The sequence below is a fragment of the Poecilia reticulata genome, chromosome 13 (genome assembly GCF_904066995.2).
Source record: "Poecilia reticulata chromosome 13, P_reticulata-male-v2, whole genome shotgun sequence".
Classification (NCBI taxonomy): domain Eukaryota; kingdom Metazoa; phylum Chordata; class Actinopteri; order Cyprinodontiformes; family Poeciliidae; genus Poecilia; species Poecilia reticulata.
The window spans coordinates 24,884,699-24,908,196 of record NC_088842.1 but is presented as its reverse complement, the minus strand read 5'-3'; the positions used below and the strand labels follow the sequence as shown (position 1 = coordinate 24,908,196).

The 23,498-nt window shown below is 41.2% G+C and overlaps 1 protein-coding gene across 9 annotated transcripts in view; it reads right to left on the bottom strand.

The window, feature by feature from the left end:
• Positions 1-919: 919 nt before the first annotated feature.
• Positions 920-23,498, bottom strand: part of pax3b (paired box 3b) — a 29,031-nt gene continuing 6,452 nt past the window's right edge. For 4 of the 9 annotated variants that reach the window (XM_081614556.1, XM_081614559.1, XM_081614555.1 and 1 more), the window contains exons 5-9: positions 12,822-13,021; positions 12,105-12,270; positions 10,391-10,617; positions 7,698-7,977; positions 920-4,196 (exon numbers count right to left, since the gene is read on the bottom strand). In XM_081614556.1, coding sequence (XP_081470682.1) covers positions 4,162-4,196; positions 7,698-7,977; positions 10,391-10,617; positions 12,105-12,270; positions 12,822-13,021 — 908 coding nt within the window. In that variant the 3' untranslated portion in view covers positions 920-4,161. Of the gene's footprint in view, positions 4,197-7,692; positions 7,978-10,390; positions 10,618-12,104; positions 12,271-12,821; positions 13,022-23,498 lie in introns of all 9 variants that reach the window. The other 5 variants (XM_008426212.3, XM_008426211.3, XM_008426213.3 and 2 more) reach the window with 3 other exon arrangements.

The following is a 23,498-nucleotide window of genomic DNA, read 5'->3' as shown; positions in this document are numbered from 1 at the left end:
GTGTGTGTGTGTGTGTGTGTGTGTGTGTGTGTGTGTGTGCGTGTGTGTGTGTGTGCGTGTGTGTGTGGGTGTGCGTGTGTGTGTGCCAACTGGGAGATCTGAGCATTAGCTGCTTGTGCTTTTCCAGTATGTATGTGAGTGAGTGTGTGCGTGTGTGTGTGTGTGCGCGCGTGCGTGTGTGTCTCAAGTGTTCTCACATTAGCTGAATTACTCAGGCTCAGCAAACAGAGCTGACAAGACTATGAGTGATCCTCGGCGTTGTTATTGACTCAGACTTTATTTATAGAGTGTGTGGTCCTGCTGCACAAGCTGCGCGCGGCGGCGCCGCCCCTCCGAGGCCGGCCGGCCGGCGAGCAGACACGATTAATCAGAAGAATGTTATAATTAGGCTCAACACCCTCGGGCTGCACGAACACATGCGCTCACAGAAACAACACTATGTAAGTGAATAGAAAGTATGAATGCATGTGGAGCACAAACACACACAGAGGGGGCCTTGTGGATGTGAGCACGGTGCATGGGGTTTTGGGGGTGGGGGGGTTTCAGAGGGTGCCGGCTGTTTGTACAATATGCTTTAAGGCTCGCTCTCTGCGTCGTGAGGCTGCTAAACAAAAGTTAGTTTGTTACAGTAAGTATGTGGAGAGGGGTATTAATAAGCACCAATGCAGATGTCTGCATCCGCGAGAAAGCCTGCTGTGTTCAGCGTCAACTCTAATGTGTCTGCTGATCGCAGGCCTATTTTGGTTTGAAAGCTTCACATGAGCCGCCTTCAAAAGTACACATTTATCTCTGAGTGCACTTTCATTCGTCCTTACAGGGGAATCTCATTCGCTCGCCTTTCTTCTTCCTCTGCATGCAGCACGAAATGAAAATAGCACAAAGAGTACATTTAGCAAAAAGAATAGATCAAAACATCAGCTATTTTCAGGGGTTTTCTTTTATTATAAATAGAAATTATAATGCGCTTGTACACATGACGTGACGTCACATTGCTTTGTCAAGTAATACAAAAAAATATATATCATGGGAATGAAAGGGCTGCGTCAGTCTGAAGGACAAAAACAAAAGCGCTTCTGGAAGTTTTATGGGTGAAGTACTTTTGAAGCCGCCACTCTGTTGGACCGCGTTGAATAGTTTTCCATAACACTGCTGACACACACCACGTAATAACAATAGATATGTACAGCTCTGCTCAAAAATGTGCACCCACTTATCAGGACATGAATGTCATTTTAGGCTTTTTTTTTTTTTTTTTCGTGATGCAGTTCAATCGTTCTTTTTCTTTTTCAATCGTGTCATTAAGCGAATATTTCTCTTAATGACACCAAGATACAGAGAAACCAAACACTTTTTATACCCACCAACAAACTCATCGCATACATGACGCTGAATATTTGGCCACTCTTCTAATCCTGATTCATTTTATAGCACAATCAAGTCACCATGCTGCCTTCAGTTGTTATGAAAATGGAGCGCAGAAATTCGACTTTGCGTTATAACTAAATCTGACGCCTTAAAATGGACCTCGGTCGCTTTAAGAAGCTCCAACTCTTTCAGACGCTCCGCTTTCAGTACATCATCACTGCAATGCTTCTCCATGATGTTGTTTACAACCAGTCCTAGCTCAGCAGACGCGCCGTTACAACAGGTGTTTGCTAATTGCTGCTGCCCTTAGTCTGAAGGAGTGGGATAGATTTTGTGTGAGCGGTGTTTAGACTCCCCCAAATGGCTGCCATGGGAGATTCAAGGATTTGTTAAAAATGCATAACACAATCAAAGCAACATTTTTTGGGGTGTATGTTGATTTTAAATAAGAGGCTCCCCTTTAAAAAGGTTTTATGTGTCTGGTATCATTGTCCTGTTGGAACGCTCATTTGTGTCCAAGTTTCACTTGTTTGGTAGCTATCTAGTCACAAAGCATGGTGATGCCATCATGATGAGGTAGTTATTCTTCCAGTGGTAGCAGTGGATAACACAAACTGAGTGGAGTAATGAAGAGGCATGGCTACTCCTGGGTTGTAAACATTTCCTCCAATTCAAACACTCAATGAAAGTTGGACACAGCAGGGCAATGAAATTAAACAAACATCCGATTGGCTTCTGAATAAAGGCAACAAATACCAGGCTTGTATGACGGTGCCGCCCTAAGTCCAGAGAAAGTATGAACTAAGCTGAAAAGCCGAGTATGTGCCAACTTAAATGACCATTACCTTTAGAAGAGTGGTCAAGTTCCCAGTCTGTGTTGGAAGTAGAGGATATTCCTCTGGTTTCTCTGCAACCTGCTATGGGACTATGACCGAATATTAGGTTGGATGTACAACTGGGGCCTGCATGTATATTTTTGACCCAGTTTGGACTGAAGAAAATTTGCAATAAATCCAAAGTAGTGCACCCAGTTCTTGTGAACAGTTCAGTTTCCCAAAATGAGTCTGACATTCATATCCACAACAAGTGCATATGTAAAGCTGCAGTAGGCAACTTTACTAAAAACATATGTATTTATACTTATTTTGTTAAAACTGTCACCATGTATTGACAGTAAAATTTGAGTTAAGACAATCTGAGAAAAATATTGATTTCCTCTGCATCCTCGCTGTGGTCCTACTGCCATCTGCAGAAATACACCGCTTGGTCAGAAACAACCAATCAGAGCCAGGTGGAAGGTCTTAGCGCTGTCAATCAAGCTCCTCTATGCACTGCTCACACCCCACACAAGCGGTGTATTTCTACAGATGGCAGCAGAACCACAGGGAGGAGGCAGATGATCTGTCTCAGAGTCATGACACAATGACTGTTTTAACAACAAATATATTTTTTATAAAAGTTACCTACTGCAGCTTTAAGACCAGGACTTTAGGCATCAGAAATCGAATCAGCATTTATTTCCTTTGCAAACTGCAAGACAATAAATAGGTCAGAAGCAACACAAAGTAATAAACTACAGAGTTTTGGCTTTGTGTTTCTTCCATTTTATTCCTTCGTCCTTTTTGAAACATTGCCCCTCAGTGTTAGAAGTGTTGCCTATTTGTTTTGGACCCAAAAGCTTTTAAGGCACACGTGTTCAAAATTTGATCCAAGGTATGAATCCAAAGTGTTTCTTAAGACTTCCAGACACGTATCTTATGCATGTATTTGTCTTCAAACAGCTTTTAATGGGAGGGTGGTCTCTAAGATATGTGATATTGCACTTTTGGTCACCTGGGCAAACGGCTGCCTTCAGTCTTTAACTCTTTCTGTTTCTCAAATGTCCCTCAGTCGTGACTTGTGACCCGTTGGCTTTCTCTGAGCAAGACGGGACCTTTAAAGGTTTTCTCTTTTGCTGTGATCGATCTTGCTTGTCCCCTCCGCCCCTCCCCACTCTTCTTTAAAGCTACTTCTTTCGCTGCCCTCCACTGCCAGCTCTCTCATCTGTCACTTTCGCCTAAGTCACCCTTTGACCTCCTCTGAGTTGCTCTGAAAAACTACAAAAGGCCGGGATTTTCGCCTTGGCGTCCGAAAACACCAGCAAGACAGAGCGGAGACAGGGAGAGACGGGGGACTTGAGGGGACAGGGTGAGGGGGGAACGCTTGACCGAACTCTGCCTGTTGTACAGCTGGAGTGTACATTAGGGCGTCTGATACAGTAGAAAAAAAGAAAAAAAAGCCCCAGATTCATTAGCTTGTGTTTGTTTTCGTTCTCTCTGGAATTTCTCTCCATGTGTGGGGTGTGGACATCTCAAATGAGTGAACGTAACTAAAATCAACTGAGCCCCTTCCTTTTCCTGCTGCGACTGGGAGGGGTTGATTTGAAGATGATATGTGGAATTTTACAAGTGATGATGCAACGCTCGGGTCTGTAAACAGTTCCCATTAAGGTAGGCTGCCGTGCAGAGTCGGGTTCGGGGTCTTTCCAAAGACGCCACAAGCAGAGACACTTTGTGATCTTTGCTAATGTCAGTGGAAAGTGCCTCTCTGCGGCAGATGCAGGAATGTCTACTGTCGGTGTGCAGTCTTTGCTCTAATATTCTATCTTATGATCCCTTTTTTTATGTTTTTAAAATAGTCTGTCGCTCCACAGAGAAGATCCTGCAGCAGGGAATGTGTCCTAATAAACGAAAGCAGATTTTGGTCCAAATGTTAAGGCTTTTCGGTCGCGGACGTGTCCCTCTGTGACATGGCTGATCAGGTGATCTCAGGCCTCAAATAAGGAAGGGCACCTGTGAAAGAGAATGGAGAAAGCAAGTGTTAAAGTATTCCCAGTGTGAAGGGAATATTAGGTGGAAAGATGATAAAAGAGATATATGGCTGCCATAAATTCTGTGCATGTGTTTTAGTTCCGCTGACATATGGCTGTTGTTAGCATAGCATCTGACAAATGTGATTTGGAGGGGAAGGTCAGGGCAGGGTGATGGAAGAGGTGTGAGGAAGAGGGAAAAATAGACAGGACAGCACCGTACATAAAGTATTCACACCCACATTTTGCTAAGTTACAACAAGAAGCTTCAATGTATTTTATTTGAGTTTTATGTGACACACCAGCACAAAGCAGTTCAAAAGATGGAGCTAAAACAACACAACTGACCACTATACTTTATTTGTACAAAGTTTTGGAAACCATGTAACCTTTTACTTCCACTTCATAATTTTGAGTTGTTTTTGCCTATTATAAAATTGGTATTTATAATTAAAGTTTGTGGTTATAATTAAAGCATCAACTACGAGGAACTTTGAGCGGTGTGAATACTTTTTCGGAGCATTGGGTTACATAACAAACCGGGTTACATGTATTACAGAATACAGTAATTAGGTTATTCAGTAATGTTTTGTTGAACTGTACATACAACATATTTGATACTATGTTCAATTCTACAGTTTGCATGAATGCATAGAAAACCGTCTGCTAATTTGTTCAGGTTCAGGTCAAAAAGTTGACAGATTTATTAAAAAGTAATAAAATATACATAAACTACATGAGTTGTAGAAGAGATGTCTCAAATGATTGGTTCGAAAATCTTGTTTTATAATTTGGGTCATTGCTTTATGAAAATTGCACGACTTCACAAATTAAGCAAAGACAAAATATCTAATGGCTGCCCTGACAGGAAGGTAATCTTTGCAGAGGAAAAAAAAAAAAAAAAGACATCTCCTTGGCAACAGTGACATTGCCCGACTAAAAACAAACAAGCGTTTCATGGATTGCCGCTGTGTTTTCCATGAGGCAGTCCGGTGAGAGCTCAGTTATGGTCCAGTTTCTGACGAAGTATTGGAACCTGCAGCGGCGCTGCTTCCCCAGCTGACCTCAGTCCGACCACCTGTTTCCAATAGTCGACCTGCCAGAGGCTGTTAGGATCTGTCCACCCCCAGAAACGACCTTTTCCTACGCAGCTCCAAACCCAGCCGCGCACCGGCTATCCAGTCGCACTGATTAATCACATCAAGATGGACCGTTCAGCCGTGCAGCGCTGCAGAGAAGTGTGCGAGTGTGTGTGCTATCCTTTATGCACACACTGCCACACTCTGATTCTCTTTTTTCTGTCCACATTAAGATATCTGACCGAGATATTTCATTAGACATTTGCTGTTCTCGGATATTAAGTTAGTTATTCATTTGATACCTGCAGCCACATGGAGGCAGGCGGAGGCGAGCTCTCCGCTCTCTTTGAAGGTTCCCGGTTCTGTTGAGGTTGCCATGGGGTCAGTGGATGAACCTGATTGGCCAACCCCCTGCGGACCACAATTGGAAACGCCAGCCGCTGTAATCATGCTGTGACGGAGAGTGACGCTGTCCTCCGAAGTTAGACGGAGGCTTGTTTGAAGTTGATTTGAGTCCTTTAGCATGTGGGTAATGTGATGTGAGGCAGCCTCTGGCTGCAGGAATCCTCTGGGGGGAAACACTCTGAGGGGGGCCAGCAGACGGGGCTGCAGCCTCGCTTCACCCTGATGGGAGCTGACTCTGCCGTGTAACCGAGCGTGGAGCTCACTAACAGCGCCGGGACGTTTACGGCTTATATTGAATCAGCTCTGCACAATTAACCCCAACACTTGAGAGCACATGACAGAGCGGAGGAAGAGGGACAGGCAGCGCGGTGGATGCAGACCTTAGAACTGAGGCACATGATCACGCTCTCCTCCGGCTGGTTTGCTTCAAGTGTTTTATTATCAAGATCTGCAGATTCCAGCAGAAAGCTGGACCGGAGTGTAATAAAAAACACAGAAAATTGGCTAAATGTTGATGTTGTTATGTAATCTCTGAGGACTGAGAAAAGTATTTTGTCACAACTTTGTTGATTTATGTGGGTGGAAGCACAGTTATTAATTAATCAGAACTACAATCTGACTTCAAGACATCAAAATCAATGCAGTAACTGGTAGATCTTATTATGGCACTGCATACATTTTGTCTTTGGCTCTGCTTTCTCCATGTAAATTTCAATAAAAAAATAAAGAATCAACATGAATGGAAAGAGCTAAACGCAGCTGTCGTTTCAACCTAATTTAATTTAGCTGTTAAATTAGCATTTTTACTTTTTGGCATACAATTTTACTCAGCTTTGTTTAACTTTCATATTTCTAAAAGTTACATTTTAGCCATTTGTCGGGAAAAAAAAGATGAACTAATCTAATCATCAAAAAAACCAAGAGTGACTGAAACAGTTTCGGTTGAAGCGGACGTGATTTTCTCCGATAAACTAGGCTACAGGAGGAAAATGAAAAATCTGCTTTTGTCAGTTTACAATTTGCAGATTCACCATTGGAACAAAGTGATCCAAGCATTGGCCCAAAACAAAGAACTGAACATGTTTTATTTTTACTTTTAATTAACTTTTGAAGGAATTAAGTTTCTTTTTCTCGTCAGAAGGAATTTAAGGTTTGCAGAGTTTTCTGTTCCTCCTCAAAGGAACATCAGTTAACGTCTGTCACCGAAGCTGATATCTTAAAAATGTGTCGCGATATTTAGTTTTTATAAAGTTCCTTTACGTTCATGCTTAGTCTGACTTGGAACAACTATGGGGATGATTCAGAAGAATATTGTTTTTAACGTTATTTGAGCAACATAAAAATGTATTAATCCTGTCATTTTTAAGGCCTTTGTTTTAAGGAAGAAGCAGTCCTGAAGCCGTCTTTATACTGCATTATGAAAGCTGGATTTGTGATTGTTTTATGTATTTCTGCAAACTTATAAGGAACAAGAACTGCATGATATCAGGGAATCTTATAATTGTGAATTTATTTCTGAATATTGCAACGGAGAAACTGATTATAATTAGTCCACATTTTCTTGACACATGTTGATATTGCAATAACAAATGCTAACTGTAAAATTGCATAGCACAATATGAAAATATAAGTTTTTAATTCAACCAAATTAGTCAACTAATATCCATTATATACTAATGATTCACCTAAATAGTAAATAAATAATTTCTTGCTATTTTTAAACCCATGTTTCATTTTTCTTCTGCTTCACAGGAATCAATTACTTTGTGTTAGTTTATCCCATAAATTTTCAATAAAATACATCAGGATTCAGGATTCTTACATCAATACTTTAACGAGAAATTTACTTGCGTCTTTTTTCCTCTTTGATTATTTTTTTTTTACACATCAATGAACGTACAAGAAAACCTCCTAATATGTTGATTATGTATTTGTTTGAATTTGTCAGTGCAGATGTCAAGGTATGAGGAGTTAAAAAAGGGGACGTTTATTGACCTTACTTTGCCCGTACTGGCTGTACTGGTAGGACGCGACGTGGTCCACTGTGTAGCCTGGTGAGCTGTAGGACGGGGTGCAGTAAGACTGGGAGCTGGGCAGGGAGGGCAGTGCTGACATGGAGGGAACACTGGAGAGACCCTCCAGACCCTTGATGTGGTCCATGCGTTGGCTGCAGCTGGCGGCCATGCCACTGGGGGGCTCCAGGCCGCCTGTCAGGGGGGAGATGGCATAGTCGCTTTGGGGCTGGTGTGGCACGCCGCCTGGGTTCAGCAGACCCATCACCTGATTTACAGAGAAAACAGTATTACTATGAGATATAAAAAAAATAAAAAATCTTTTTTTTTGCTGGTTTTGAAGGTTCTGATACACTTAATATATTTATTTGTTTCTTCCAAGCACAGAAGTGAGTGTTCATAGCATTTGGATACACAAAGGAAATCCCCCCCGCCAAGGACATCAAAAGACTCCTTGTAAGTCAGTTCCAGACACAGATCGCACCAGAGAGGAGGAATTAAACAATTTGTCTCTGATCCATGGCTCCACTTATTCTAACATTTCTTTTTGACGCTGCTCCAAAAAGCCGTGGCACAAGATAGGGACTTATCTCTGAGAGAGATACGCTCGGAGAGATAAGACAAAAGCAAAGATCTGTGTGAGCTGGGCTTTGTTAAACCAAAGAATAGATTTGCAGTTTGGAGAAATCCTTTAGCTCTTGACCTGGTCTTTATTAGCGAGCAGATAATCAAATTTAAGGAAACAGTTCTTGGCCCGCAAAAGACGGAAAATAGCCGTGGGTCAAAGCATTACGGCTGCTTCAAAACAGACCTGAAAAACCACCAATGACCCAGTGTCGCTTATCAAATCTACCTGTCCTTCATTAAAGCGCTCTGTGTACGATTATTAAGGAAGTGAGACCAACTCTGTCTTCTTTAAAACTGAATCTGCTACCTTCAAATGTAAAATATCCCACCTTTTTCTAGCAGAGCAAAGGCCTCCAGGCTGACCTAATGAGAAGCAGGTACGCTGCTCTTTGCGTCCTCTCAGCCCCTCTAAGTGACACATTATTCAACATCCACACACACACATGGTCCTGCTTAAATCATTTCCCTAGCAGGGGAGGTGAGTGGAGCAGTCCATGTTGATTTTGAGAGCAGAGTTGTGTTTCCTCCCATGCCTGCTAACATTTTCCTTAAAAATTACCAAAATTTTTGAGGGGTTTGTTTAAGCAAAAAGCCAGCAGGAAAAAAGTGCTACTTAAAATGATGGGTGCCTGTATGCTGCCTTTCGTTTTATCTCTCTCTAGCTAAACCCTTACCCATCATGCCTCTCTACCTGTGAGCCTCTCTCTCTCCCAACATTCAGGGTGTTTCGTTTTGGGACGATGCCGTTGCCAGCGGCCTAAATCGACACAGCTCAGCAGGGAAGAATGTCGGTATGGAGGGGGGGAAATATCTGAGACAGGATATTCCTTCTTTGCTGCATGAAACATATACAAATAAATTAGAACTTTCTGCTTTCACGAGGAAAAATGCTGAGGCAAAAATTCAAAGAATGCCATCAGGAGAACTTTCCCTTGAGGCTGCAAGAAATGTTCAGCTGTTTGTCCATTCACAACATGGCCTTCAAGCTCTTACGGTGCCTTGAGTGTTTTATACTTACGGTTGTCAGATTACACATGCTCTGATGTATTTTCTTGAGATTTTGTGCCATCAATTCTAACAAAGTAGTATTTAATTGTGAAGTTTTCTGTCTCCTAAAGCTCCTAGTATTGTCTTTGCTCATGTTTTCACTGCTTCCAACAAATGCTGAAAGAAACATTACTGAACAAGCAGAAATACATGGAAACAAATTACTTTTTAAACTAATCTATTCGTGAATGATTGGTTTTATTTGTAAAAATGTTTGAAAGCCATGTTTCGATACCTGTTAACCATTATGCACTACTTTTTTGTGATCGAAAATCCAGCAAAAAATGTTGAAGCTTGTGGGAAAATGTAAAAGAGATCAACGAATGTAGATACTTTTCCAATGAAGAGGAGAATATTTTATAAGCATGCAGGAACACTCACATCATCAAATCTTTGAACAAAGTTTGCTTGGCATGTTACAAAGAGAAAAAAAAAAAACAGTAGTCTGTTGCTGAAAAGCAGTCTCAGACGTGGCGCTCAACCATGTCGTGTAATATTTGTGTTAGAGATGTTGCGAAAGCCTTGGCTGATCCTGTGAATGTTATGGAGATGATCAATTATCCCCAGAATGTGGATGTTTGTCCCTGTAACTATGCCAATCTGCATGTGTGTGTCGCTGTCCTCAAACTCTGTGGAGTCAGACCGCGCCGAGCTGAAATCTCATTTTCTGCCTGTTAGGGTCCCAACCCCTCTGCCTCCTCTGCTGCACCCGTCGTCTAGGTGCCGAGACCTTGGGACTTCATGCCTGGAAAATTGACTGTAATTGTCTTTTCACTTCTCATTTGTCACACAGCGATTTGTCCTCTGTCCTTTAAGAGTCATAGCACATTTCTCCTCCACAGGGGAAGTGCTAATCCGTCACTGAGTTCAGGACTTAGTCTGCAAACTTGTTGTGTGACACAATCACAAGTCTGGAAACTTGTGACACTTTTTTTGTTTTATGACACTTTTTTGTTTTACGACACCTTTTTGTTTTATGACATGAAGCAGCTCGCACATGTTTGTACCTGGTGTCTCACCTGTGGAGAGAGGCCGTTTCCTATTGCGGAGTTCATGGGATTTGTCGGCCCGCCTGGGCTCACGAAGCTGTCCGAGTAGCCTGAGAAGGAGTGGCGTCCGGAGGCGAGGCAGTAGGCAGAGCCGCCGTCTGCCTGCCCTCCGCCAGCGGAGGCCTGATGGCTGGAGGAAGGAGGCAGAGGCTGGGGACGGTGCACCGTGCTGGGAGGCTCCGACACTACAATCAGAGATTAACTGTAAGGATTTTGGGAAAACTTGCACTTTGTTGTCTATCTTGCAAATTAAAACTGTGCAAATAAAAAAATATAACATGGCTTCTAAATTAAATAAAGATGCAATGACGCTGCAGCAGCTCTTCAGAATAGTTTTCGGTTGTCCAGACTGCCACAGGATCTGCGAGATTAGTCAGGTGTCTACAGGGAGCCTAAAGGATATTAAAAAGAAAAAGTTTTCCCCAGCTGCAGTCTGGCCACTGTGCTGGCATCCCATAACACCACACAGCAGACATATCAGAGGCTACATTCACAAAACAGGCAAATTCAACCCAAATATGCGTATTTTGCCCATATGCAACCCATATCCGACTTTGAACGGCAATCTGAACGGCCCAATTCTCATCTTTCACTCAAAAAAAATCTGATTTCAGCCACTTCCATATGTGGTACTAAATTGAATATGTATCCTAAAGTTTTCAAAGCGTCTGCAGTCTTAACGGTCATGTCACATTTTATCCGACTTTTATGTTATTGATGAGACATGTACAATATTTCTGCTCCAGAAGAAGCCAGACACAGTGAATCTGGAAGTTAACAATGGCTGAAAATTATAATTATGAAAATGTGAAACTTATTAAAGAACTCTGTCACTCAAGTAAATCACATCACAATCCCACCACTGCAAGATCCGACTACAAACAGACATCTCAACATAAGTTTGCAGTCAGTACCTGGCTTACCAAGATAAAAATTTTACTGGATGAGAAATTGTTCCTGACATTCTTGCAATAAACGATAATACTCTTTTGAGACCATTTTCAAATAATATATTGAATATAGCGTAATAAAACCAGTTTGCCCTCTCAAAGACCAATAAACTATAATTTTGTAAAGAACCCGTAATACTGGGGCTGGAAGGCATTTTAAATATCCAGAATAAAACATAACCAAAAATATAAATTAAACAAAAAAATTATTTTATAAATGACCACATAAATTATGATTTCACACAACTGTTAACATAAACTAAAAGGATTATGATATCTCTTGAAACAAAATTGCCCTTCAAAAAATATGAATTATCAGAATGGAAATTATTGAGCTTGTTTTAATTTATCATGTGATTAATTGCTGTTTGCGACAATCTTAGTCAATACTACACAAAAGGCTATTGGTATTAGTTATTAGTCTTTTTATTAGCCTCCTTCATCTTGTTATGATGTTGTATCAACACTTCTGCTGAGCAAACTGTTCAAATTCAACAATATTTTTACACATTTTAGAAAGACAAAAAAACTGACACCGCATATCACCCTGAACTCAACATCCACATGGGTTACATGCAGCATCACACAAATTCTAAAACACTATTAAAAACTGTCACTATTTTGTGTTGGTCTATCGGAATCACAAATTATGAAAAAGTTAAAGGAGTGTGAAACTTTACACAAAAATCAAAAGCCAGTGATTGTTAATAGTTGTCCCGTACCCTGTGCTATAGATGACGGCGAGTAGGTGCTGTCGGAGAGCTGGTACGGCGGGATGCTGGACATGGCTGTGGGGGGGAATCCACCCGGGATCAGGTGGTTGAATGCCATCAGCTGATTGGCTCCAGCTTGTTTCCTCCACCTCGCTCGCCTGTTGCTGAACCACACCTGGAAAGGACAGGCAGTTATTTCACTTATATTTGAGTTTCATTTGCTGCTGAGTGTGTAATGCTTCCATACTTGTCAGAGGGTGAGAAGTTGAAAGGGAAGGTGTAGACTGTGTGAGAGAGAAAGTGTGTATCATGGCTGGCTGCACTGACTGACATGCTGAGCCCATATGGGTGTAACTCCTGCTGGGCCTGTTTATGTTTCCCATATGGAGCCTGTGGAGGAGAATTTTCTGGACCCTAGATCATAAATAGGAAGGTCCAGACTGGCCCCCTGAGACATCAGGACCAGAACTTGACTGTGATTTAATGTGACGGAGCACATAGAGCACAGCAGGCTGTCCTTAAATGCTGACAGAGTAAATAAAGCCACATTGTTTATGTCTGAATGAGTGTGAGAGGGATGCCTGTCATCAACAAGTGTGTGTTGGTGTTAGAAGCTGGAGATATATTTGCAATCTTTGGGTTTATACTAGAATTATTCATATAAATTTAATGACTTCTGAGTTTAGATGTGTCTACTGTCCCAGAAGTAGCTAGAAAAGTTCCTACCTGCACCCTAGCTTCAGTGAGCTTGGCCCTCTGAGCCAGCTCCTCCCTGGTGTAGATGTCTGGGTAGTGGGTTCTCTCGAAGGCCCTCTCCAGCTCCTCCAGCTGCTCGGCTGTGAAGGTGGTCCGACTGCGCCGCTGTTTCCTCTTCAGTGGCAGATCGGGCTCCGACTCCACGTCCGAGCCTTCGTCTGAGTGACTCGCTGTTTAGGAGAAAGGAGAACAGGGATTAAACGAGTCTACAATTTCAGTGTGCATTCACTCTGTCCCTTTTGGTAGTTGGGAGTTAAAACTAATCTAATGCAATAAAATGTTAATTTGTTCTGTGTTACACACATGCACACACCTGATAAAAAATACTGTATATTCCCACCTCTAGATTAATCCCATTGACCCAAATAATGTCAGCACAACAGGTGGTTTGAAAACCTTACAGAAAGACAAATTATTTCGATCCTGTAGCTATGCAGGAATAAAATTGTGACTTAAATATGTAGAGGTTGATGATCTAAAGCACACCAACTAAATCCAATTTGCCTCTCATATTAGATATAATGTGTCCAAATCTTACAGGTTTGTAGATTTCTCGTCATTTATTATAGAGGCAACAGCTTTCACTTACTATAATTTAATAATTCAGGCATGAAGTTCAGGCTAGGTTGAAATCTAGCCTCTGATTAATGATTACACTGCAAAAACACAAAATATTTTCACATATTTTTGGTCTAGTTTATAATGCAAATATATTAGCACATTTGAAATAGGAAAAAACTGATGTACTAGAAACTTTTTGGAAAGATACAGGCTCTTGTTTTAAAGAAAGAATTCCTTAATATTGATGAAAAAGTACTGGTTCTACTGGAAAATTATTTGACATAAGTGACACAACCTCTACATATTTAAGTCACAATGTCCTATGTTAATCTTGTCTTATTTCAAGTCCACTGAGATATTGGCACCAGACACTAGACAAAAATTAAGATTTTGTGTTTTTGAAGTGTATATTTACAATGTACGTCACTAGGGTTAAGTTAAAACATGGCCTCCAACCCAGTGTGAGATTCACACACTGGGTATGTATTGTGGGTCTTATTCCAGTACCTTTAGTACTTTCATCGTTGGTTGCTGCTTTAAAGTGCTTTATGTACTTTAAAGCAGTAACACAGGACCATGTTATGAGATGGTCCTGACGGATAACAAAGCACACAGATGGACCACAGGACTGGAATTTTGGAGATATTTATCGATAATTATGATAGTTTCATATCTAGAAGAAACTTTCTATCCATACTTTTACAGATCGTGTAAGACCGTTGTTACATTTTTTATTTTTTTTTTACCAAAACAAAAACTTTATACCAATTTTAAAACAAAAGATTTTAACTGAACAGAACTTCTAATTTACGGTTGATAAAGAAAATGTTATCAGATGCAATATAACCTGAGGCTTGGTGATGTAATGCGCCTGAGCAGCTTTTGTGTTTCATTTCTTTTCATTTCTGCCTCAGATCTGTGTTAACACTATTGTGAGATCTTCTCTGTAATCCAGCAGTTTGGTTTTTAACTACTTCAAACACTCCATTGGCTTCCTTCTCAGCTCACTGTGGCCAAAGCACCCACTTTTTGTGCTACACTTAATTAATTCCCCCTCAGCACAGGGGAAGTTTTGTGTGCAACACTGTATTAGTTCCCCCCTTGGAAGCGACAATAAAATACAAGAGAATCCAAATAGCTCGGGGCCCCTCATGTGAAACTGATCCTCTCTTCCCCTTTGGCGATTTTCTCCTCTCAACACCAAAAGCTGTGGGAGTCAACTTAACTTGCATTAGGAGCAAATTGGTAAAGAAACTTTCAGGCATGAGCGGCCAATACGTAAAATATTTTTGAGGTGGGAGGGGGGACAAAATTGAGACATTGGCTTAAGCCTCCTGCAGGATGTTTTAATGTGTTTTTAGCTGCATTATGCTGCCTGAATATTTCGGCATTTTAACAGTAAGGACAAATGAGCAGCGTCTCCAACAGGTGCAAAGAAAAGAATTTGAAATTGCCGCAGCGGTTTAGGGTTTCATCTCTACGCTATCAGCTGTTTCTGGAGCTGTTTCAGATGTGGTCATCACAGAGCGCCTGTAAAACCTCTGATGTGTGGGGGCCACATTTTTCCTCGACTTCTGAGTGACTGGGCTTTGTGCTTTAGATGGCGAGGAAGGAATTTGGGGTGTGGAGTTTTGGACAGGACGACCGAAAAACAAGAGATGAGGCCTTTTGTAGCCTCCCCCTCCAGTTCCTGCATAGAGGAAGGCCGCAAGGAATGTCCACCCTGTCCTACTCCTCCTCCTCCTCCTCCCCCAATCCCACCCCAGCATGCACGTTCCTCAGCATTTCACAGGGATTTGGGCCTTGGGAAAGCCGAGGCAGCCCAGGAAAATCCTTAATCACTTTGGAATTACCCATTCGGTTATGACAGCTACCGGGGTTTCTAGAACTTTTCAAAAGAAGCGACAGAGTGGCACCTCTCAAGTCTTGGGAGACTAGCAGTGATAAAGTGCTTTAGGGAGAACCAAAGCGGGCTCATTAGTTTCATTCACTTGACTTTGGATTGCTGCATCATGTGATGTCAAGAGGCAGCATTTATACAAGAGGCTGAGCTGAAAAGAAAACGATCTGTGGCAGGAAGCCGAGCACCAGACACAACAAATACTGCAAAACGAACAGAAAAAGAATCGGAGCAGTATCACATTCACCGGACAAACACTTTATGTGCTTTGGCGCACAACCCTCCTTAAACAAGCACCACCTTCTCCTCCCTTATTCTCCCCCTCCTTGTCACCCTGTCTTTCTTTGTCCCCCCCCAATCTCCCTCTTTTCCACCCATATTTCTCTCTCCGACTCTCGGGCCTTTGTTGCTCCTCAGAGCTGAGGTCTTTGCCGTCGATTTCCACGCTCCATCTGTGGAATCCGTCATGGCTCCCTCAGCCCTTCACAGTGGAGGCCTGTCACCTGCCCCATGGGGGAGCTTGGGAGGTGTTGGAGGGGGTTCGGGGGGAGAGACATAAAGAGGCTTCGCAAAGAGGGCTGGGGTGGGGTAGATGGGGGCATAGCCTGGGGCATTGAAACCCCTGCCTTACTGCCCCCCCACCCCACCCAAAAAAGAGAAAATACTCTGCTAGCAGAGGGAACTGTAAGAGCACCTGAGGGGGGTGGAGGGGTTGTGGGGTAAGAAGGGGTGTTGTTATGGTTGTAAATGTACCCATGAGGATAGACTGTCAGGGCATCTGTGCTGGTTTTAGTCAAGCATTTAGACACTTAACAGGGAGAAGTTATACTTTGTGTATTTTCTTTAAAACGTTCAAATATTTATCTTTCAGTGTTTAAAGAAAACATTGGTACATGTTAGCTTAAATGTGCATTAATACCCCTTGAGCCTTTCCTAATTTTTGTCACATTACACCAACTAACTCCTACGCTTTTTATTAAAATTGTGCGATAATATTTATGTGAAAAAAATAAAGAGCGACATTTCTATTTAGCTCCACTCAGTTAATTTTCTTTAGAAGCAATTTCCGCTGTTATTGTTACTTTAACTCTTTAGGGTCACTAAGACAGAAAAAAACATCTGTTAAACATTGCTCCAGAAATAAAAATAAAATCAAATTTAAAAATTCTATAATTTTTTTCATGAGAACTAAAAAAACTTAAGTCCACACATAATAAATAATTCTAAATTTTCTGAATTTTTAACACCCTAAAGGCCAAATAAGAAAAACAGAAAACACATTTTCCATTACAAAAGAGAATGACAATTAAATAAAATAAAGGCAACTGCATTTAAATGGGAGTCAAAAACTACAAAAAATACTTCACGGATAAAGGGCAACACATTAGTTCAAATGGCGCACAAAGGAAATTAAGAAAAAATACCAAAAACGCACAACCTTGACAGAGTTTGTGCAATTTCAATAAACACAGTGAAAGTAAAACTGCAATGTAATTTGATAAACTCTAGTTCATAAAATAGCTGAAGCTCAGTAAGATTGGAATGAGAACATCCGTGAACATCTTCAATGCAGTCCAGTCACTGATTTTCAAATGGGATGGAATTAGATCTGGTAGTTGACTGATCCAGTCTGACATGTGGAAATGCATTTATAAACCTTTCCATTACAACTTTGGATGCATGACCGAAGCATGAAGTTGGTTCTTTGCCCCACTTTCAGGTCTTTTGCAGCCACTTGCAGGTTTTTCCCCAGGATTGCTCTTTATTTCCTCAATCTATATTCCCATCAATTCTGAACAGATTCTCCATTCCTACTGAAAGAAAACATCACTATGGCATGATGCTGCCACCATCGTTCACTGAAGGGACCATGTATTCAGTGCGATTTTAATGACTAGCTTTAAGCCACGCATTGTGCTGAATATTATGATTAGCTATAAGGATCAAAAAATGTAAAGCCCAACACCACAACCAAAGATAGAGTGGGAATTTATGCTAAAACAAAATTTATGCTACAAAGGAATGTAAGCTAAAACAGAATTTATGCTGAACGAGTTTATACAAAACTGAATATATGCTAAAAAAAATGTTTTTTTGCAAAAACTGAAGTTATGTTAAGGCAGAGGCTATGCTTTATGTAATTTGTGCCAAATTTATGTTATCATAGAAAACATGCTATATGGAATTCATGCGAAAACAGAGAACGTTTGCTAAATCTCTATTTATGCTAAAAGAATTTTGCTAAAGTGGAATTCATGTCAAAAACAATTCCTGGAAAATTGAATTTATGTTAAACAGCGGTTATGACAAAAAGTCATTTTGATCAAACGGAATGGACATTAAAATGGAATTTTTGCTAAAAAGGAATTTATGCAAAAACGGTAATTATGATAAACTTGCAAGTATGATTTCTGTTGTACCAAGCCTTCTGTTGTGGTTTTAGTTCTTGTTATGTGGCTTTTGCATTTTGTTGACTCTTCTGGGCCATTGTAAATTACAAAACAACAAATTTTAAATTATATTTAGTAAAATAACTGTCAGTTCACAATTGTTCATCACTTGATGTTAGTTTACCACTATGAAAAGTGTGGTTGTACCATAAGAAAACAAGAGGTATGAATACCTTTAAATACTGCAAATGTTAAAGCAGGTTGTGACGAGGAGGCAACCTAATCGACCCAAAAGCTTGAAGTTGCTTAAACGGGTAAAAGACACAAGGAGTGCAGTGCTCCACATCTATTACGCAACATAGCATGCAACAGTTTTTCCCTCATCTTGCATGCACTTTAGGGCAATGATAATCAAGTCAGCCCTGAGGCGTCTGCTGTCAATTAAGTCTCTCCCTTCTAAACACATCTTTACTCTTATTGATAATGGAATGTGCTGTTGAATCAGCAGCACTACATTAGCCTGCTTACTGCAACATGGAGGGGATGAAGTTTAGCTAAAGAAATCATGGTGAAAGCTTTTCTAACTTCTGGTTTCACAGAGGCCTGTATGCCATCATCGCCTCGCTATCCCTGACATCTGATTGTATCACTTTGGCACCGCCACATAGCCAGGGCCAATCAAATTATCCACTCTATAGTTTATATCACTTCCTGCATGTATATACAACCTAAATCTTAAAATGCTGTACTTACACAGCTGTATGTAAATATATATACATATTTCTGCTCCAGGAAAGAGCATATGAGCCTCTCGTCAGTTCATCCAAATATGAGAAAATATGCGCCTTAAAAGGGTCAAATGATCTGAGTACGAAACGGCCTGGAGAGACGGCCCGGGTGTGCTGCGGAGCATTAAGCTGCAAAATAAGAGAGGAGTGGTGGAAGGGAGTCTGGTGTTGGGGGTTGGAGGAGAAAAGAAAACTGTTTAATTTAACCAAACTGAGGACCTGAGAGGCGCACAGCACGAGGGGCTCTGAGCCAAAACAACCTCTCCTGAGCCAAGGAAGCCCAAAATGGCTCCCACCATGCTACGCCATCCCAAAGGAGAGGAAAACAAGGAGGAGAAGGCAGAGGCGAGGATTTAGCTGCAACAGTCTATTGGAAAGACTTTCAGCATTGACAAATTTCTGAGAGGCAGAGTGGGGGTGGGGGGTCGGACGGGGACACAAAGGCTTAAATATGTCCACTGAGACACGGGACAGTACACACCGAGCATAAATGCATGTGTGCATGATTGTGGGGCCGCTGGGAATTGGCCGACCATATGCGTTTTATTTACACCACAGTTTGGACGTACGGCTAACTCATCAGAGGCAGGGGTTGGAGGTGGAGGTGGTGGGTGGGTTAATAGTGAGGGTAAATCAAGCTCCTGACACATCTCCCCCTTCTCTCCACCTACTCCTCTCAAAAAACACAGAAAACAAAAGGCAGAGGAGACAAACGCAGCATTTATTTGGGCGGAGACGACCATGCTGCCTCCATTCAGGAGCTGTGGGACTAAGTGACTGGTCGACTGCATTAAACAGTACATAGAAGTCAAGGCAGGCAGATGCTGGCCTGGATAATGGCTTTGCTGACAGCTTACGGACCCATCTGTGACGCTTTCTGCTGGGTTAAGAAAAACATGGTGCGTGTGGGTCTACATGAATTGTTGTGTGGGAGTGGGTGTGTGGGAGGAGGAGTGGTGGAACGGTAAACTCACTTGACTTGCTAAGAAGTTGCTATATTGACAGCTGCACTGCAAATGAGAGGATATGCGTCCTGTCTGGAAGATGAATATGCATAAAACAGTTTTCATAACTTCGAGTCATCTTCACGCTTTCTCACTTTACAACCAGAAACTTCTGAGTATTTTGTTAGGATTTTATGTGACAGACCAATACGGAGGATAACTGCGAAGTAGAAGAAAAACAATTAATGATTTTCTAAACGTTTCGGATAAATCAGAAAAGTGTGACATGCATTTGTATTTCACTCCCTTTAGTTTGATACTGTCAAACAAACTAACGTGCCATCTACTGTGTTCATAATTGCAGTCCACCTATGTGTGAATTCACCTTATAAATGTAAATCCAGCTGTTTTGTGAAGGCCTCCAAAGCTTAGTAGAGAATATTAGTGAACAAACAACAGCATAAAGGATATAAAAAAGCAGCCGACAGGTCAGAGAGGAAGTGATGGGAAGGTTGAAAATTAGGGTTACGTTGTAGAACCATATCCCAAGCTTTGAACATAGAGAGCTCTGTTCAATCTAACCATCTGAAAATGAAAATAGGACGGCACAACAACAAATTGACCAAGATCAAATACCTGGCACGATGGAAAACAAACAGTACACATCAACTTGAACCAGGGCTGCACCTAATGTCACATGAAAGCTGGGATGTTGGATGGATGAATACAACTATGGCCACACTTTTCAGATTTCCCTCTGTAAAAATGATCAAAAGTAACAAATAATTTCCATCTTTTTCAGAGTTATGCACTACTTTGTGTTGATTTAAAATAAAAAAATACGCTAATATTTGTGGTTGGTATGTGACAAAATTTGGAAAAGTTCATGTAGTACAAATGCTTGGAAAACGCTGCACATGTCCTCACACACACAAAGGCAAACTCTCATCAATCAAAGCCTTGTTGTGCTCAGAGTCATGACATGACGACAGTCTTAAAGAGTCTGCTGCTGTTAGCCGGGACTTCAGGGAGCGTGCTAGGGGATGTTGAAGGGTATGAGGAGGTGGTTACCTGTCATTTGTAGCTAAATGTGTTTCTAACCCTGTTTCCTGTGCAGCACTGGGGGAGAGTGACCTTACCGGGACCCGATGACCCTGCACTTCTTCTGTCTAAACTACAAAAAAAAAAAAACTCCCAGCAGCAGTCAGTGGGGAACATGCCACAAATCCAGTTTGCTATCACTGAAATTTTTATTTGTTGACAGATATAAAGGATGTTTGACTTTTTCTCCCTTTATTCCAGAGCCTAGGCGCTCTTTTTTATACAGCAGAGTTATCTCCCACAAGCATTTGCTTGAACAGCAACATACTTGAAACAGAGCAATGTGCTGCATAGTGGTGCATTCATTTCATGTGGGTGAGGGGAAATCTGATTTTCCTATTTTTTTTCTACCTCATGTCTCAGATGGTAAATATTACCAAGGAACTCCTGGTTTGGCAACAAATGTTGGAACAAGGAAGTTCCTGTAATCAAGTTTCAGAGAGTTGTGAAACTCTAGATCCAACTGATTTAATTATTCTTTTCAGCATTTTGTAAACAAATAATGGCATAGATATGACTGTTTGAGAGTAGACCTATGGGTTATCAGAGGAGACATTCCCACATGGGATGACTACTACATAAACATGCTTTTTAAGCACCCTGCTCCCACACCCTCAGAAGGCTTTAGGCTAATTAGTTAACAAAGCTCTGAAAGAAAGTCAGGCTTCATCAGTCAGATGATTGACAGCTGCCTGTCCCCCCATCAGCTATGTGGATGCTGCGTTTACTGCCCCCTCGTTGGCCTCTGCAAACTCTTGACACTCAACCCTGACCCCGGTAAGCTCACTTGCACGTACGCACACTTTAGAAACAATCGAGCTCACAAACAAGCAAACGGATACATGCAAGAGAGATTCTGCCTTACTTTCTCAGATACACACACTCACCCAGATTTAAAAACAACCTCTCTCCCCCGCCCACTCCCCCCAACTCAACTGTTGGGCCTATAGTGCATACTTGCAGCAGATAAAGAGGGGCCTTATTCGAAAGCCAGCCATTCTACTTGACCTTCGCCGAGCCTTTTCACTCTTTCACTCCCTTCAAACCATCTTTGGGGTGCGCTCGCCGCTCAATGTGGCTCAGTCCGTCGCGGGTGAAGACTGGGGGCACTACTGCGAATTTATTTGGGAGGGGGTGTCCCCAAATACCCCCCTCACACACGCACATGCGCCTAAACACACGCAACCTTTCTGGGCCCCGCCTTTTCAGAAAATCGTCCTGACTTCAAAGTTGGTGTGCATTCATTAATTGCCCTTTGAATTGATATCAGAGGGTCACAATAAGAGTGTGAAAGCAAAAAGAGGCTTTAATGAAGCATAGAGCAGCCATTCATTTGCAGATAACTATGTTTTCATGCTTGGATAGTCATCATGCAAGGCCTTATTAGAAGAGAGGGAGGGGTGCAGAGGGCTAGCGAGACGGAGAGAGCCCCAGGGTAGAGGAGAGTGATTTGGTGCTCGCCACTTGGCCCCTGTGCCCCCCTTTGCCCCCCCTTGCCCTTGTGCCCAGGGACTCTCTGAGTGACACATTCATCCGCTCCTTAGACAGACAGAGCCCTCTTCACGACACATTTGGCGGAGTCCAGTAATAGCCAATAGCTATTATAGGACTCATCAAGATCTTCTTTTTTCCTGTCTTTGTCAAATTTCGTTGGGACAAAAACAGCAACACTGAAAATACCAAGGCCATTATTTTTAATATAAGTTAATTTGCTGACAGCTGTCCCAATTACACAAATGATTGGTCTTAAAAGTGCTTTGAAATGTCAATTAAACTTTCTGTGGACTCTTGTCTGAAACCCAAACATATGAAGTTTGGAATTTGTTTCAAAAAATGCTTCACAGTAAAAAAGCTAAAGGCAGAAATCTGCAAACATGTTTTCAGACTGACAAATTCCACATTAAACAGTTTAAAAAGTTGTTTTTTTTTTATTCCAAACTTGGAATGCAGTTCCACTGACCTAACGCATTTGATCCAGCCCCAGAACAAATGCTCAAAAAACTAAAGGATTATTACATGTTCAGAACTCCAGAATAGCTGCACATGTTTGTCATTTCAAACCCGGTGGCATGACAATGTAATAAGTATACCATTATCATATTTTTCTATTTCCAAAAACCTCCACTGTGCACATTTTTTTTCCAATTTGTAACATTAAATTATCATATTCCTATACCCTAAAACTTTTTTTGATGATATGACAGATAATGTGAAGGAGGGAACTGACTTTTGTGGCTGTGTGGAGAAATGACTAATGCTGTGATTCCCCTCCTGTTGCTGAGTATTGCTGTTTAAATGGCTGCAGACAGGTTGCTTCATTTTTTTTCTTGCTTAAAGGAAAGACAAATTCATATAGATTCGTACAAATATTGTAGGTGGCAAAAAAATGATGCGGAAACTAAAGAGAGCCATCCATCAGTCTTAACAAGAAAGAATTATTTTAAAACTGCAGAGGAGATAGCCTAAAAGCTGATATGATGTTAGACTTGTTACTCTATAAAAAGTATAAAAAAATATATGTAATATATATGTATAATATAATAAGTACTTGAAAAGTACAACATAGCTTTTTATTCTAACGTTTCTGTATCAGAATGAAAGTAAAATATTATAGTTAGCCTTATAATCACTGTAATACTCAGCTTGATATATTACTATTGCAGCAGCAGTAAGAATGCATTGCTTTACTATTTTAAATAAAAGCAATTAAATCAGTGTGTTTTAAATCATTGTGTAAAATACTGCTATACCTGATACAGTTGGAAATTTTTATTTTCAACCTAGTAGTTTGCTGTATAACGGCTACAAATTCATCCATTATATGTTCTTGGATGGCTGGGTTTATGATTCTTAAGGTTTTATATATAAATCATTTCTGTGTCAAAAACTATGGAAAAAAAACACTCCCAGAAAACAACCATTCATTAGCAATATCATCAGTCAAAATTGAAGATAAATGTCAC